This window comes from Schistocerca gregaria, chromosome 5 (assembly GCF_023897955.1).
Source record: "Schistocerca gregaria isolate iqSchGreg1 chromosome 5, iqSchGreg1.2, whole genome shotgun sequence".
NCBI classification, from domain to species: Eukaryota; Metazoa; Arthropoda; class Insecta; order Orthoptera; family Acrididae; genus Schistocerca; species Schistocerca gregaria.
The window spans coordinates 572,946,931-572,964,334 of NC_064924.1; the positions used below are offsets into that span (position 1 = coordinate 572,946,931).

A 17,404-nucleotide genomic window follows, 5' to 3' on the forward strand; every position below is an offset into this window, starting at 1 on the left:
GGCACACAGGGCCAACACCCGGCATCATGGTGTGGGGAGCGATCTCCTACACTGGCCGTACACCTCTGGTGATCGTCGAGGGGCCTTGAATAGTGCACGGTACATCCAAACCGTCATCCAACCCATCGTTCTACCATTCCTAGACCGGCAAGGGAACTTGTTGTTCCAACAGGACAGTGCACGTCCGCATGTATCCCGTGCCACCCAATGTGCTCTAGAAGGTGTAAGTCAACTACCCTGCCCAGCAAGATATCCGGATCTGTCCCCCATTGAGCATGTTTGGGACTGGATGAAGCGTCGTCTCACGCGGTCTGCACTTCCAGCACGAACGCTTGTCCAACTGAGGCGCCAGGTGGAAATGGCATGGCAAGCCATTCCACAGGACTACATCCAGCATCTCTACGATCGTCTCCATGGGAGACTAGCAGCTTGCATTGCTGCGAAAGGTGGATATACACTGTACTAGTGCCGACATTGTGCATGCTCTGTTGCCTGTGTCTATGTGCCTGTGGTTCTGTCAGTGTGATCATGTGATGTATCTGACCCCAGGAATGTGTCAATAAAGTTTCCCCTTCCTGGGACAATGAATTCACGGTGTTCTTATTTCAATTTCCAGGAGTGTACATTATTTCGTGATTTATTCAGTTTTGAAATTTATACTGACTGTTTGATCACCCGGTATTACACTGTCTTTAGCTCCAGCAGACATTACTCCGATGCCTGTGCACGACTCTCTGTCGAGGATAACGTGCTGTGTCCTACCTACCCCTGAATTTTCGATCCAGTGGCAGTTATAGTCAGTTACCTAATACGAACGTATTTTCTTTAGAGAGGTATCCGTGTGGTAGTCTTTACAAGGTCTAGCAACATGGAATAAACCAGGCTTCATCTATGCTTGGAACTAAGGTATCACGCTTGGAGAACGTGAATTGCGTTTCGCACGATCCACGTTTCTGGCATCCGTGCTGATTTCCACAGAGAAGGTGATTTTATTCCGCCCTGGTTATACAGTTGGGACCTGAACATGTTATAGACTTCAGCTGCAAACAGATGTGAGTGTTGTGTAGTTTATAGCACCGTAACTATGTTACTTATATGTAGATTTTCTGAACACAGGTAACATATATCTCCTCAAGGGAACTGCGCAAATTAAAGTTAAGAACGGAGTTACTTCACTCGCAAATTCCGTACAGCTCTTGACAAGAACGCCGTCGGCTCCTCGGCCCTTACTGAGCTTTAGCAATTTATGCTGCTTTTTAGTTCTACTAGTGATGATTACCGTTCTACTCATTTTATTTGTGATACGCAACGGAATTTTCTGATGCGTTTCTGAAACGCTGTATTGAGTTAAAGAGGACCTAATCTCATACATGCGCGTTAGTGTTGATATGAGCTGTCTCTTTATCTCCCGAGCTGAGAAAGAAAAAAATTGCTTGTATCAGTCAGTGATGTTTTCCTAGAAGCACCCAGTCTTTGCTCAAACACATTTACTCTCTACTTTTTCTGATTCTAGTTACTTATCTCCGTTGCGTGCCGTTTAAGTCCTGTGCTCAAATATCTATTCAGTCAAGACTGGTTAATAAACGAAAGAGTAGCAGCATTTTATTCACAACACTTCACAATATTTCTGTGCAACTTGTGGAAAATTGTCACTGTTCGTATTTGCTTCATCATCATCGTTGTACAGTTCTAGTTTCCCTGATACTGTTAATGAGCGTCTTCCACTTTCTTACGTCCATGTATAGTCTGTCACTGCGAACATTGTCAATTCTTCTTCCTCTGACAGTGCGTTGTCCTTCCACTTCTTTTCCAAATTTATTCGGCCTGTTCTTGCAGTCTCCAACCTCAGTGAACACCTCTACCACCGTAGTCTGGATTTTCTGGTTCTGTATAAAAGGGATGTCTTGATTTCGGCTTTCTTCCTCATCTCCCAATTCCTTAACTTTTCCATCTTAGTCTTGAGAATGGTGGATCTAAGGAATTACATTTTATACCTGGAGCCTCCATGACTATCTCTTTGTGAGAGAGCCTGCTTCTATTCTGTAGGTGAATATTGGTACTAAGTAGCTGCTGAACATCACTAATTAATTTTTTCTGGAATCTTGTCGTCCCATAAAAGGGTTTTCATTTATTCACAGAATTCAGCCCCGTTTTTTAGGCTGTTGGTAATCTCCTGTCTAATCAAATTATTCCTGAAGATTACTGTCTCGAGGTACAGAAAACTCTCTACATACTCTTACCTGGTCATCTCCCAGTTTCACACTGGGTGTATGCCCACCTCTGTCGAAGGCAATCATCACTGTCTTGGTCCAACAGATGTGGTCTATGCATTCTTGGATTTCTTTACGTTTAATCTGATCTTAACATCCTCTTCTGTCTTACCCCAGTTCGTGCCATCTTCAGCAAGGACAACTGCATTAAGTTCAGAAACATTTTTCATGATGTTTTTCATTATATGATCCTTAACAGAGATGAACAATAGTGGGGTCAGTACACTGCCTTGCTGGACTCCACTATTAGTCTGAACCATGAAGATCGTCCCTCTCCAACATGTAAACAACCAGTACAGTCTTGGTATGGCATTTGGATTTTCCTTACCAGTGCTTTAGGTACATTCTTTTTCCTCAGGCGTTCCCAGATCTTCTCCGTAGCAACACTAATGTATGCTTTTCTTATACCCAAGAACACAATTAAGAAGTTCTTGCTTTTCTTCCAGTGAATGCAATGAAATGATCATATGGCACTGATAATCGGAGTCACCTCCTCAGAAGTTCAGCCACCAAGTTGCAAGTCTTTTCAGTTGACACCACACTGGATGACTTGCGTGTCAATGACGGTGAAATGACGATGAGGACAAGACAATACCTAGTCCCTGACTGGAGAAAATCTCTGACCCGTCCAGGAATCGAACCCAGGCCTGGTTCATGGCACTCAAACGAGCTGACCATTCAGCTAGGGAGGAAGACTTTCGCTCAGTATTTCTCCATTAGCATGCAGGTGCTGAAAATTAGATCCATTGCTGATATGTTATTTCTGAAGCCATACTGCTCCTCTTCCAACTGCACTTCTATGATTGTTCTCAGTCTTTGATCTATGATCTTCTCTAGAATCTACTCTCTTCCCTAAACAGGGCAATTATAAAATCCTTGCTCCAACCGGAAGGCATTTTCACCGGCTGCGACATAGTCGCGTATAATGACTGTGTGGAGGATGTGGCCATTCTACACCTTATTTTAGATCTATGTGACGATGTTGTCCTGATTATATTTATATATTTTGACGATTTCATTATGGCCTTATCACTTTAGGACATGGTGCAAAAAATGTACGTTTTACCGTATTTTATCTGTACATTTCCTTGGTTGTATGGTAGTATATTGTGATACGTATTGCTGTGTTATGTTGAAAGACACACTACTCACTGGGTGTATATATTTGTATGTTGGAGATCTGAGGATGGTCATTACGGACTGAAACCGGTCATCGTCAAAATAATTGATATTGTGATCAAAGAGTGGAATAAAAAACATATGAAGGCGTTTTGTTGTCTTCACACACTTCATTGTGTGTTGTGTGCAGCTATTGTAGGCCCTGGACGCCATGTCCTAATTCACCTCACCTGCACCTGGAGATTTTCCTTTAGGCATAGATTTTAAAGTTGTCTGTTTTTGGTCGGGTGATGGGACGGTCCCCACTGATTCTTTGTTACGTTCTTCAACTGATCTATTCATTAGTTGGTCGAAATGGTGGTCCTTCAGGACTTCTCTTACGTCTCTACCTTTTCTAAAGAGATATCTGGTTTCATCTTCGAGTGCCTTTATGGCGTTCACTGGTTTCCTTTCATCTCTGGTAACACTACACAGAAGTTTCTTACTGCGTCTGTTATCCCCCTCGAGTTTCTGGGTGCATATCTGCCATGTTTTGGTCTTCTCTTTTGTGACTGTTCTTTTAACTTCTAGTTTTTTTATTTGGATATATTTGTCCAAGATCTCAGATCCTTACTTCATTTCTATTAAGTTCTGCTTTCATCTTTTCTCGGTCCCTTCCTTTTCGTGAAAGACTTCTTTCTCCTTCCATTCACACTTGTGTTCCCACAAACCTGGTCAGCTTGCTTCTCTAAGGCGTTCTATAATCTACTTCATTCAGGCTCTCCAGTTTTCACTTTCTCTTTTGGGATATGAGTTATTATGCGGTTCTGATAATCAGTTCTCTTTTCCATTTTTTTGGAGTTCCCACAATGTGATTTTTGGCATTTTCCTATTGTCTGATTTTGACACGTTGATGTTTTTCAAATTCGCTACTAACAGACGATTATCACTGTCAAGGTTCTAATATATGTAACTAGTCTACTTTTTTCTTCATCTGCCAATCTCAGATGTATCTTGTTATATGACTCTTTTTTCGAACCAGCTATTTTTCACCACCACTCCTCACAAAGAAATCCATGAGATCTTCACCTTCTACATTTTTTCCGCCATATCCGTGGGATCCCATTACATTCTCATATCCTGTTATGTTTGTATCAACCTGTCCATCCAAGTCTCCTACAATTATGCTTCTATCGTCACAAATGACCGCTTTCAGATCATTCATAAGCTGCTTTCTACTGTCCTGGCAACATCCAGTTGCCGATGCACACATCTTTATATGTATCTTTCTCTAAATGCGCAGTTGCCTTCATTATTCTCTCACTGATGTACTGGATGTCTGCGACTCTTTTCACGTTGTTTGCCATGATGAAACCAGCTCCATTCTTCATCTGTTTGTTCATTGGGATGTCAATGAAGCGTATACAGCTTCCTTAATTTCTTCATCCCTTTCCTTTCCCAGGTGGTTTTACTCAGCACCAGTTTCATTATTTTTCTCCTTTCCATTAGACCTACCAGTTCCTCAGACTTCCCTGTGAGGCCGAGTAAATTGATGGTCCCTTTGTGAGTTAGTGGTCTACTCTGGCATTCGTCCATGGTTGCATGTCTCCACCTAACATCAGGCTGTAAACTATCATCTCTGGCGCGTGTCTGCACTTGCTTATGTCTTAATCGAGTTGTTTGCGTTCCGTTTGAAAGCCACTACAAACGAACTCTTTCATTGCCCGATAGACCTAATGTAATCGAGGATTTTCTTTCAGGGTTTACTCCCTTAGCCTTGAATAGCCTTCTGCTGTATCTGCAAGGGAGCAGATTTTTAGTAAATTTAAGTGGCATTTACTCCATTTAGGCTTTGTCAGGTTTCTAAGACACAGCCCTTCCGCCTTCAGCTGTTGGTTACACCTGTCAAGAGCAACTGACTCATCTGCCTTAACCGTTGAGATTAACATCTTCGCTCACCTCAGAAGCCGTTGATGTTCTTCACCTCCTCTTCCAGGCTGCTGACTAATTTGCTTGCTCACATCTCGTAGAAAGCACCAGTTATGATAAATAGACTGGTTCATTAGTACTGAGCTCTCCCCCAAGTCAAGGCTTAATCCCTGGCAGAGGGGGAAAAAAACTTTTCACATTTGTCAGGAAGAAGAAGTTGATTTTTCATTGTGTACCAGGCTCATGAAAGAATTCCCAATATCCAGATGGTCGACTTCGCTGTGCTGAGAGACAAGTATTGGATACAAAGCACGTAGAGGCACGAATGTTTTCCCATGCAGCATACATGAATGGAATGGGATGAAACCCTAATATGCAGTACAAATGCCAGTACCCTCTCCCATGTGCTTCACAGTGGGAATATGGATGTAGGCATGCATAGCAGTAAATGCTTCAGAAATTTGTGAAGAAACGGATCTTGTTATTATTAGAGTTTCTTTCCTCAGTTGGTAAAAACGGAAACCTTATTGGATCGTGTTGCTGTATGTCTGTGTGCCAGTGTGTCTGTCCAACTATTAAAAACTGTTTTCCTCAGATGTATCAAGTTGAAATTAATATCACATACTGAGGTCTGTGGTCTCTTGGCGGTGTATAACGTTTAAGCTTCTGAGTCAATGCATGTCATAAATTTTGATACTCACAAACTCACTCATGAAAACCTGTACAGTACTTTAAATTGACCTACAAACGTGAAAGCTGGCAAGAAGCAAGGTTTCACAGCAGAAACAAAGGAAAAAAGTCCCGAAATTATTTCTTTACAAATGAATCACAGGAAAAAATATATTTTTGTAATTTTTTTTTGTCCATCTGTCTTCCCACCTGTTATGTCCTCTTTTTCTCAGTAACGGGTGCGTAGTATCAAGTTCAAATTCGTCACATATTAAGCTTATATGTCAACGCAGTCAAGACAGCAATAAGGATAGTAAAGTGTTACAATAAGGACCCTAGAGTTAACTAATAAATTGTAGTGACAAGAACAATAAATTATGTAATACGTTTCGTGGAAACCTAGCAACCATGCAGGTCCTGCTCATAAACTTAGCCAATAGGATAACAGTTCTATAATAGGGTAACATGTCACCAAATTTTATATAAGGTGACTGACATAGAGTGTGGAGGATGGTATGGGAATGGGTAGGGGGAGTGGGAGGAGTTTAGGGAGATATGGCAATAATGCAGACTGTGCTAATAGCCTCGTTACTCCATTACTAACGTCTTGTATGCCCTTCTGTTAACAGACGCACTACATTTTCCGAGAATCTTCCAGCAAATCTACGTCTGCTGTTCGTCTTTCCTATTACTGATTTTACATGTTCGTTATAGTCCATATGATTTTTTGGAATTAGTCTTAGGTCCTTCAGAAATTTACCACTGGTGATATAATGAGATTATTTCTCATTATTTAATTCGCATTAAGTTGCATTTAGCCATTCAAGAAGAGATGAATGTCAATACAGGAAGTGGGAATACTGTCCAAGTCGTTCTGAAATTCCTTACAACCATCTATTGATGATACCAACCCATCAAGTACAAAACTGTTTTGACGTTTTTGAATCTGTAGGATTCAATAGTACAGGGAGTTGTTCAAAGGTTTTAACAATGTTCTGAGTCTTTTAATTAATTCCATTGCTCTAGTGACTACATTATTATAAGAACGTAGGCTTCCGCGGCCGGTGTCATAGTGATTAAAATTCTTCTGGTTATTATGCCAGGTCATTGCTCAAAACTAACAACAACAATAAACTAAAACCGACGTTTCAGCCGAATTGGAACGGCCATCGTCAGGGCACGAATGGTTTTGCATGGGGGTAGGTGCTTCTATTTATTACAAACTATCGATGTCTGACGCCACTGTTGTAAAACTTATAATTGGCCCTCTAATATGATTGGCTAGTCATGACGAAAGGGAAGATGGAAGAAAAGAAGCTATTCGTGGCAGTCCGTGTCGTCAATGATTGGTAGCTGTCCGCCAATCAGCGTTCGGCTTCTGGTCGGCAAGTTTTCCTGCTGGTGAGCGCGGAAGTGGACTGGCCGTTGCTCTTCAGCTGTTTGTCCATGTCCCGTGTAGCTTCTGCCCCGCGACTGCTCGCGGCCCGTTGGACTGGGATGGCCGGCAGCCAGGACGCCAGGGGGTTTGTAGCCATCTTCTCTGTTGATGTTCTCAGGCTGCTTAATAATTTCGATCGCCTCCCGTATTTTGCGTTCTCGCATCCACGATTCTTTCTCATCTTCCCTTACGTCATGACTAACCAATCATATTAGAGAGCCAAATAAAAGTTTTACAACAGTGACGTCAGACATCGATAGTCTGTAATAAATAGAAGCACCTATCCCCATGCAAAATCAGTCGTGCCCTGAGGAAGGCCGTTGCAATTCGGCCGAAAAGTCGGTTTTAGTTTATTATTGTAGTTAGTTTTTAGCAATGACGCGGCATAATACCCAGAAGAATTTTAATCACGGTTACATTACTGTACATCAAAAGTGTCTTACACCATGTCCTCTGTTATTTTATTTGCCAACAGTCCTGTGTAAAACTACATGTGAAGTTTCAAGATGCAGTAATGAGGGATTTTGGAATTTATTGCAACCCTCTGTATATTACTCGAGTAGTGACAGCAAATAAAATATTAAACTAATTACAGCATGTACAGCGGCATTCAAGGAATCATTCTTTTCATGCTTGCTTCATGCTCTAATGGAAGTAGTTAAAAACTTTGACACGTAGTGCACTGACAAACATCCTATGCTATTCAGTTCACAGTGTCTTGCACAGTATAGATGTATTTTCAGATACAAATCAATACAGACACATTGACATGAAATGATATCCATGTGAACTATTCAGGTGTGCTCAACATGCAGTTTAATTGATGTACCTTAGTGGGGGTAAGGATTGTGGGTATAATTAGATACCTCAATACAGGTTGCAATAGCATGTCGACTGGATTAACATGGCAGCAGGTTCATAGAGCCAGGTGGATGTCCGCTGATAAATCGCAGAAGTAGTACAAAATAGGCCATTTAATTAGTGAAATAAGCTGCAAAAGCGGCCAGACTCATGCCCTGGTGTGTGGGCATACGGCCTTAAAACAAATGGACAATTCTCAGCATCACTCAGCCAAGCAGATATCCTGAGTGGAGTCATGCTGTGAACACTCTGACAAACGAAGAAGCACAGCTCAGGCTCTAGGTAGCTACAACAGTCTTAGCAGGAGTTGGTCACTTTGGCTGGTGCAGATGTGCTGGTCAGTGCAGGAAGCACACGCGTGCACAGAGATGAAACACATACCTCGGCACAGTGCAGTGCAGTGACAGTGGCGTGCAGAAGCAAGTCTGCAATAGTAAAACGTACCCGAGCAGGCAGCTCTCGGTAGTTAGTCAGGCTCAGGTGTAAACTACGGGCCCTGGGTATCCACCCTGAAGACGGGAGAAGTCGGCTACTAGTTGGAAGGCACTAATTCAGTTCTCAGCGTCATCAGGCCTAGGCACATTCCATAGTACCACAGCTAGCAGAGGCCGTTTCTAGCAGGTCGACAACCTCTTTCAGGACAACGATTGTTATGTACCTATAGAAGCTGGCTGCAGGCTGTGACATACACTGCTTAGCTTAAACTGCCGATATTTCTGGTGGTTCGCTCGACACACAACTGTTTTACCCGCCCATAACTTCATCACACAGGCCAAGGAAGTGGCCAGGTGCTGGGTCTGGATGTGTGGTAATGACATCATTACATACCCATTACAACATGTGTATCAACTGACAGCGATTCGCTGAAAAGAAATTAATAGATTAATGCTAATGAAATTCACAAAGATGCAGATACGTGTAATGATAATCACGAAATCCATTCAGTAATGTCAGGCTGTGTTACAGTCCTTCTCCATTTCTATTCCCCGAAGGAGGGTTTTAATCCAGGTCTGGAAACAAATTTTCATTTGTCACGTGATATTTTTAACATACTGTCAGTGTTATTGAGCAAGTAACTTCTGCAAAAGGTTTCAGTCTCACACAAAGCCTTCATTCGTGATCTAATTCACCTTGATGATTTAATTGCTTCTTTATCTGTACTGCTAAGAGCTTACAGCAGTGGTGATTGCTATGTGTTGCAGGTGAGCGAGTCATCATCCAGACACTCGACACTGATCGCACTCCACTGCATGCGGGCAAGATGACGTCATATGGCACAGACAGACAGTATGTGTGATTGAGAGGTGTGTTGCTGACCATCACTCGACAAGTCTAATTACCATGGTTCTAACCAGAGTGCGCACTACCCCTATAATCTTACTCTGGTTCTGTAGTCTTAAGGTCACTTGAGCTGAGTTCCTCACTATGGTTTATGGATAAAATACCATTACTCTTCAAGAAAACATCCCTGTCTCTGTAGGCTTGCTATTAAACAAATTGCAATTGTAATGACTTTCCAAAATTCCAGTAAAAACTCAGTAATGTGCAAGTTACCATTTGGGAGTTTTTGATAAGAAGTAAAAGCCCACAGTAATCATTTATATTAGTATAATACTAATGTTAATTTTAAGACATTATTTCATATTGGAATAAAAATATTGATGTTACAAAAAGATAATCGTTTGTGTAATGTGTAAAAGTTTGGTCTGTTACCTTTATAACATCACCGAGTTACTTCAATAAAGAGCGATTGAAAAATTCGCAAGGAAATCTTATATTTCTGTCCTATACAATGCAAGAAACAGATTTTAAAAAGGAATACAAAATATCTGCAGCGTTACCTAAGCAAATTAACCCGATTTATCACTAAATTGCTCTTATGAAATTAAGAAAATAATGAAGTCTCTGAATAATAGAAGCTTATGGATAATTAATGCCATTTATAATAAGATACTGAAGAGCTATTCTTACATAATAATTTCCTTTCTGGCTGAAATACGTATGCAATCCATCAATGAATCAGAGTATTCTCCGGAGATATTGAAATAGCCATTTTTGGACTCCTGTACTTTATGGATATGAAAGATTAAAAATTTTTGAACAAGTAAATTCATTTAAAATAGTGTCTTAGCTTTGTAATAACAATATAACAATAAGTCACAGCTTAGATTTTACGAGAGTCACTCAGTTGTTGCTATAAATAACCAACTCACTCATCAGATTTTACAAGTATTAAATAAGAAAACAGAACTCGGTTTCTTGTCTGTAACCTATTCAAGGCGTTTGGATCTGTAAAATGAAACATTTCCTCACAAAAACAAAGGTTTTGTGGAATTAATGACGTAGTTAACCAATGAGTGTCTCTTTCCCAACGAAAAAAAATCCAAAAAATGTGTCACATAATTAAAAGAATGTAGGCAGAACGGGATTTTTTTTCTGACTCAGGAAAAATCATTAATACAGTCACAACATTCATGCTAGGTTTACAGAGGTTCCTCATATACACAAATGACCCATAACTTAACACACATGAAGTGTAATTAGTTCTCTTTGCACAAACAGAGGAGCTGCAGTGAAGACAGTAAGTAATGCTTAAAAGAATTAGTGACTAGTCTCCTGCAAATGGTGTCTGCCTTCCTCCGCCCCCCCCCCCCCCCCCCCTCTGTCTCTTCTCGCTCTCTCTATCTCTCTGGCATATGCAGAATTAGCAGTTCTATACATCAAAGATTATGCTAATTATTTCAAGTAAAGATAAGAGGTAATAAGTAAGATAGAAACTTACAGAATTTTTGGGTGTGTTTACCGATGAGTATTTAAAATGTAAAACAATTGTAGTTGCCCAAACGACTCAAATCAACTGTTTTCGTCTCCTCTTATCAATGAATATCTTCGAGAACAAGTCAGTAAGTAAACACGTTGCGAAATTTTTCTCTCTATAATGCCATACAGAACACGAGTATTTTTGATTAATTTTTCTTTAAGAAAATTTACTTAGCACAAAAGGGTGCCATAAGAATTAAATGTGATCACACACAATCATCTTGCAGCAGCTGTTTAAGAGGGGTAGGACGTCAAAGGGAACCGACTTGGAGCAGAAGAGCCACCACAGGACATTTCAATTTCCAGTGTCTATACTTTTACAAATAAATTCATAAAACTTTGTCAGCATGACCAGGAAGGATTCAGAATTCACACTTATAGCAGTGGAAGTTCTAAAACATAACGAAGTAATTTTTTTACGTGTGAAATTTCGTCATTTTTCACGTACTAATGGCAGCATTTATTGCTATAGGAGCACTTTTCTTCGTAAGTAAGAGAGATTCTTCGATGAATTTTGCACTGCATACAAACCATACTTAAAGGTGTATGAAACTCTGGAATTTTCCAAATATATTAAAAACTGTGGTAAAAATTGAGGTAATTAAGTATAAAATTTGTGTTTTTTTCTAAACATGAAGTTTAAAATATAACAGTTCATTCGTTTTTTCATAAATTAAATAAATTCTAGAGTTTCATATACCTGTGAATATGGTATGTATACTGTGCGAAATTCATCGAAGAATCTCTCTAACGTATGAAGAAAAGTGTAACTATAGCAACAAATGCAGCCATTAGTAAGTGAAAAAATGATGAAATTTCGCACGTAAAAAATTTATTTTGTTATGTTTTCGAACTTTCACTGCAATGGGTGTGAATCCTGAATCCTTCGTGGTGATGCTGACAAAGTTTTATGACTTCATTTGTAAAAGTATAGACACTGGAAATTAAAATGTCCTGAGATGCCTCTCCTGCTCCAAGTCGGCCCGTTTGACGTCCAACCCCCCTTTAAAGAGGTAGGTATTTGAGTTACAGCGTCACAGTAATCTTGCATCACCTACGTAAAGAATAAAATGATTGACAGGCAGCAAAGCCATGTTAGGAGGTAAGCTAAGAACAGAGTTCCTTCAGGACGTCTCCTCCTGCTACATAGAAGAATTTTCTATTTGGAAATTTATACTCTGAGTATTACGTTAATGAATTACTTTTTTTTGCCACATTTTTACTGGATCGTTCTATTTTCTGTCTGTCAATTTGGTACAAATTCAGCAACAGATTTTAAAGTAACTTCCCTATGAGTTAGTCTTGGAACTTTCAACGCAGCTCCTATCTGGGTGAAACAAACATTAACCCGCTTTGTTTTCTGGTGTGTGCGGAGGGTACTTTGTTTGTTGCTGTTATTTCCCGATAACGCAGACACTTTAGACTGTCAACATAGCTCGGAATTGGATGACAATGCCATATTAACTAGCTTTCTTGTTTCGTCTGTGGCGCAGGGCACTTTGTGTACCTCTTCTTTCACTTGTACCTTGTCCTGTTCCAGTCGCAAAAGGTTCGCGGGAAGAAGAATTGCTAGTAAGCCTCCGTGTGTGCTGAAATCTCTCTAACTTTTACCTTCACAGTCTTTTCGTGAGATATTTAGGAAGCAGCAATACGTAGGTTGACTCAGGTGAAGAGAAAGTGAAATACATCTGGAATTTACGACATACCTCTGTGGAACTCGACTGAAGAATTTCACACAAACACACACACACACACACACACACACACACACACACACACACACACACACACACACACACAAGACTGAAAAGCAAAATTCATTATTTAAATAAAAATCAATTTTTTATGTTTAGGCTGTTTTGAAATCAGACTAAAAAGTACAAAATAATTTCTTTACCCACATACAGATTCCCAGCCCCACACAGATGATCTGAAAATTTGTGATTGTGAATTTGTAACAGCTGTGAAAAATCTTCTAAGATTCAAGACTAAAAACGTGGGATACATGCAATACTTAATTGATGCATGAATGTTCACATACTTACTTTTATGTATTGCATGCACCCCACTTCTTTCGTTTAAATCTTACAAATATTTTCTACTCTATTAACAATTCACAGTTACCAATTTTCAGGATTATCTGTATGCCTTTAGGAATCTGTATGGGGCTAGGAGAAATTATTTTATACTTTTTAGCCCGTTATAAAAACGTGGTTTAAAAGTGGACTTCTATTTAATAAATACTTAACGTCAACTGATCAGCGAGTTGAAAGTGTACAACGATATTTACATGCAAATTGATTTAATAGCCTGCAAACTGACTCACCCCACTACGTTGTGCAAGTAATTTACAGGATAAAAAACTAACTTTCTTTTAATTTCGAGCTGTGAAGTACGCCATTTTTCTTCTGAGGAGCCACCATGACCGAAACTATAGTTATTTAGTCAAGACTTTGCCATTTCTTTATCCATTTGAATCTGAATGACTGATTTCTACAGAAAACACGTTATAATGGATTGATCATCTCTTAGATCATTTAAATTAAAAATGATTTCTACCTTGACAACAGAGAACTTGAGCTGGTAACAAATGTTTCTGATTCAGAAGGGAAGTGTTAGCGCGACAGGAAGAGCATCCGGCCACACTGTACCATTAACGCTGCCAAGCTAGGATTAACATGCCAGCTGCATGAAGACATGGGATAAGGCCAGGAAAAAAAAAAAGAATACCGTGATCAGCTTGACACTCAGGTTGACTAGCGAGCGTTGTGCCACAGGTACTGTGTATGACCAGAGCCAGAACAACTTGGCACAGAGGGTTTCCACGCACGGCTGTGATTGGCTACGGCCAATAATTGACATCCACGCTATTTCAAAACTGTCCTGCAAAATCAAACTGCGGAGGGACTTCAGACAGTAAGCTAGGTTTGTCTTCCCATGCGCCTCAAGTGTGTCGCATTCTATGAAGAGAGACATAGTTCTGCCACGTTAGGGGGTGAAAGGTGTATCATAGTGTGCGAATGAAATGGTACAACAAGAAATGTACTCCAAACCTGAAGTATGTGAGACTGTGTAATATCCACGACTACATTTTATTCAGAACAATATTCACGACGGCATTGTGTGTGCAATTTGAGCGAACATTCTCGCGATGTTAATACAAAAGGACCTCATCACTACTAAAATAATAATAATTAATTATTGTCAGTGTTATAATTTAATTTTCTGTGAAAAATATATCTCATACAATACTCATGGAAAAAGATAATGGAGATCTTCATCTTTTGTTATCTATGATTCTTCTAGAATAATTCTTCTTCCTCTTGTTCCAACTGTTGTAATGATCGGATGCGATTGATGTCTTGTAGCACTGAGGTCGTTAAAAAACTGTATTATGTTGCTAAATAATATTTGAAAAATTGAGTTTCTGTGCCATTGAAATCAATACGTGTATTTGAACTTTTATTTTAATATGATTCTCGTCCTATATAAATGTTACGTTTTCTGTTCGGCTGTGGAGCGCAGACATTAGCACCATTGATCTACAGAACTGATTATTGGTGAAGCGCTCAATAATGAGTGATTAGCATGGAGAAATACTTTTAATTGTTAAGTATATAGTTAAGGTACAGAAAAGATTTAATACATATATTATTTGTTGACAGTGAAACAACGCCTGAACGAGAATTGATAAAGTGACTGTCTTATGTTGGCCGCCATCTTTGTGAAATATTGCAACGGCAGTTCTAAATCAAACTACTAAGGACACAAGAATCTTGATGGTCAATTTTCACGATAACAATTGTGTATTTTTGGCCCAGAACCCATACCGAAATCATAAACTCGACTTAGATTACGAATAATCTTTAAATATGGTGCAAACAGTATCTTACGTGGTGAAATTATTCTCTGTTAATGTATGAACCCTGTTTATTTCGTAAGAACTATTAGGAAATATTTTTTGAGAGGCAAGAATACGTTAGTGTTGTGCAAGTGTGGTATTGTGTGAAAAAATAGTTCATTTTGTTTAAGGAAAAATATTGCCATCTTGAATAATAGTTCGGTAAATTGTGTGAGATCACTCTTGTGAAAAAATTTATTCACATTTACACTGCTTGACAGACAACATTGGTACACGTTCACAGGTGGAGATTTCTTTGGCAGGATAACTATCTTTAGCCGGGAGAGGCAGCGATTAAATGAAACCCCATGTTACGCTAATCATAAGTAATTGGTTTTGTTGTAGTCCTGCCCACGATTTGTAAAATACCGCAATCCTAACCGCACGCCAAAACAGTGTTGTGGGCTAAACGTCTAAGGTAAAATTCTGACAGTATTCGAATAAAGTGCAGTGTAGCATCCATCCGTAGTGAAATGGTGCAAGAGTTTGACCAAGGCCGCACAAAAGTGGCTGGTGCTGATCGGGAAAGAAGGCCATCGTCACCGTCCACAGACCAGGTAATCGAGGAAGAACGTCTGATGGGAAATAAATTTTCGAATGATGAGAACGTTCACACAGCGGCCCTCGAATGGCTCCGTGACCAAGTGAGGGTTTTCTATCATGCATGTATGCAGTCTGAAGCAACGACTGAAAATTTATTCCGAGGCCGGAATCCGATTCCGGGTCTCCTGCTCACGAGGGAGATGCGGTAACCACTGTGCCACATGTGACTGTGTCTTTGGACAGCTGCATGGAACAACACGCCTCCCTCCTCAATGCGCCGGCCGCGGTGGTCTCGCGGTTCTAGGCGCGCAGTCCGGAACCGTGCGACTGCTACGGTCGCAGGTTCGAATCCTGCCTCGGGCATGGATGTGTGTGATGTCCTTAGGTTAGTTAGGTTTAAGTAGTTCTAAGTTCTAGGGGACTAATACCCACAGCAGTTGAGTCCCATAGTGCTCAGAGCCATTTGAACCTCCTCAATGCAAGTTCCCATTCACGCCTCAGCGCACTTGATGGTCACCCTAAACGCGAACATCAGTGCCGAGGTTCTCCAACTGTATTGGAACAGCATCTGCAACTACGTCCACATCCATACTCCGCAAGCCAGTTGACGGTGTGTGGCCGAGGGTACCTTGCGTACCTCTATCGGCTCTCCCTTCTATTCCAGTCTCGTATTGTCCGTGGGAGGAAGGATTGTCGGTATGCCTCTGTGTGGGCTCTAATCTCTCTGATCTTATCCTCATGGTCTCTTCGCGAGATATACTTAGGAGGTAGCAATATACTGCTTGACTCCTCGGTGGAGGTATGATCTCGAAACTTCAACAAAAGCCCGTAGCGAGCTACTGAGCGTCTCTCCTGCAGACTCTTCCACTGGAGTTTATCTATCATCTCCGTAACGCTTTCGCTATTACTCAACGAGCCTGTAACGAAGCGTGCTGCTTTCCGTTGGATCTTCTCTATCTCTTGTATCAACCCTATCTTGTACGTATCCCACACCGGTGAGCAGTATTCAAGCAGTGGGCGAACAAGTGTACTGTAACCTTCTTCCTTCGTTTTCGGACGGCATTTCCTTAGGATTCTTCCAATGAATCTCAGTCTGGCATCTGCTTTAACGACGATTAATTTTATATGGTCATTCCATTTTAAATCACACCTAATGCCTACACCCAGATAATTTGTGGAATTAACTGCTTCCACTTGCTGACCTGCTATATTGTAGTTAAATGATAAAGGATCTTTCTTTCTATGTATTCGCAGCACATTACACTTGTCTACATTGAGATTCAATTGCCATTGCCTGCACCACACGTCAATTCGTTGCAGATCCTACTGCATTTCAATACATTTTTCCATTGTTACAACCTCTCGATATCAGTGAACTTCCGATGTTATCCATAAGGCCATTTTCATGTATTGTGAATAACAACGGTCCTGCGACACTCCCCTGCGGCACTCAGAAACACAGGCGTAGGTATTTTAAGCACAAGAATCCAAAACTCTTAGCGGTAATCCACACGCTTTCAAATTTAAACTGAAGAGTTTTCTGATGGGTCACTCCTATTCTCCAGAGGAGTTCCTACAAAAATTAAGCTAATTCCTGTGTTACATTGTTTATTGCGTTTATATAAACTTACAGATTGTCGTCGTTTTAGAATTTATAAACATTTTATTTTATCTATCATTGAAACTTATGAAATTATTTTTCTGTGGTAGTTTGATGTGCTGACACTTTACATGACCATGGAGATCTGCTGGCCCTACATAACTAGATGTGTGAAATAAACTTAAAACTAAATTAATCAAATGGAACTATGTGGTTCCACAGACTTTTTCACACATCTATGATATGAAGATTGAAGCACCGAATGAAAATTTTTA

At 40.2% G+C, this 17,404-nt stretch overlaps 1 protein-coding gene across 1 annotated transcript in view; it reads left to right on the forward strand.

Moving 5' to 3' along the window:
* LOC126272548 (uncharacterized) overlaps positions 1–10,025 on the forward strand; it is an 89,503-nt gene extending 79,478 nt beyond the window's left edge. The window contains exon 4 of the mRNA XM_049975466.1: positions 9,468–10,025. Coding sequence (XP_049831423.1) covers positions 9,468–9,562 — 95 coding nt within the window. The 3' untranslated portion in view covers positions 9,563–10,025. The remainder of the gene's footprint in view (positions 1–9,467) is intronic.
* The last annotated feature ends 7,379 nt before the right edge of the window (positions 10,026–17,404 follow it).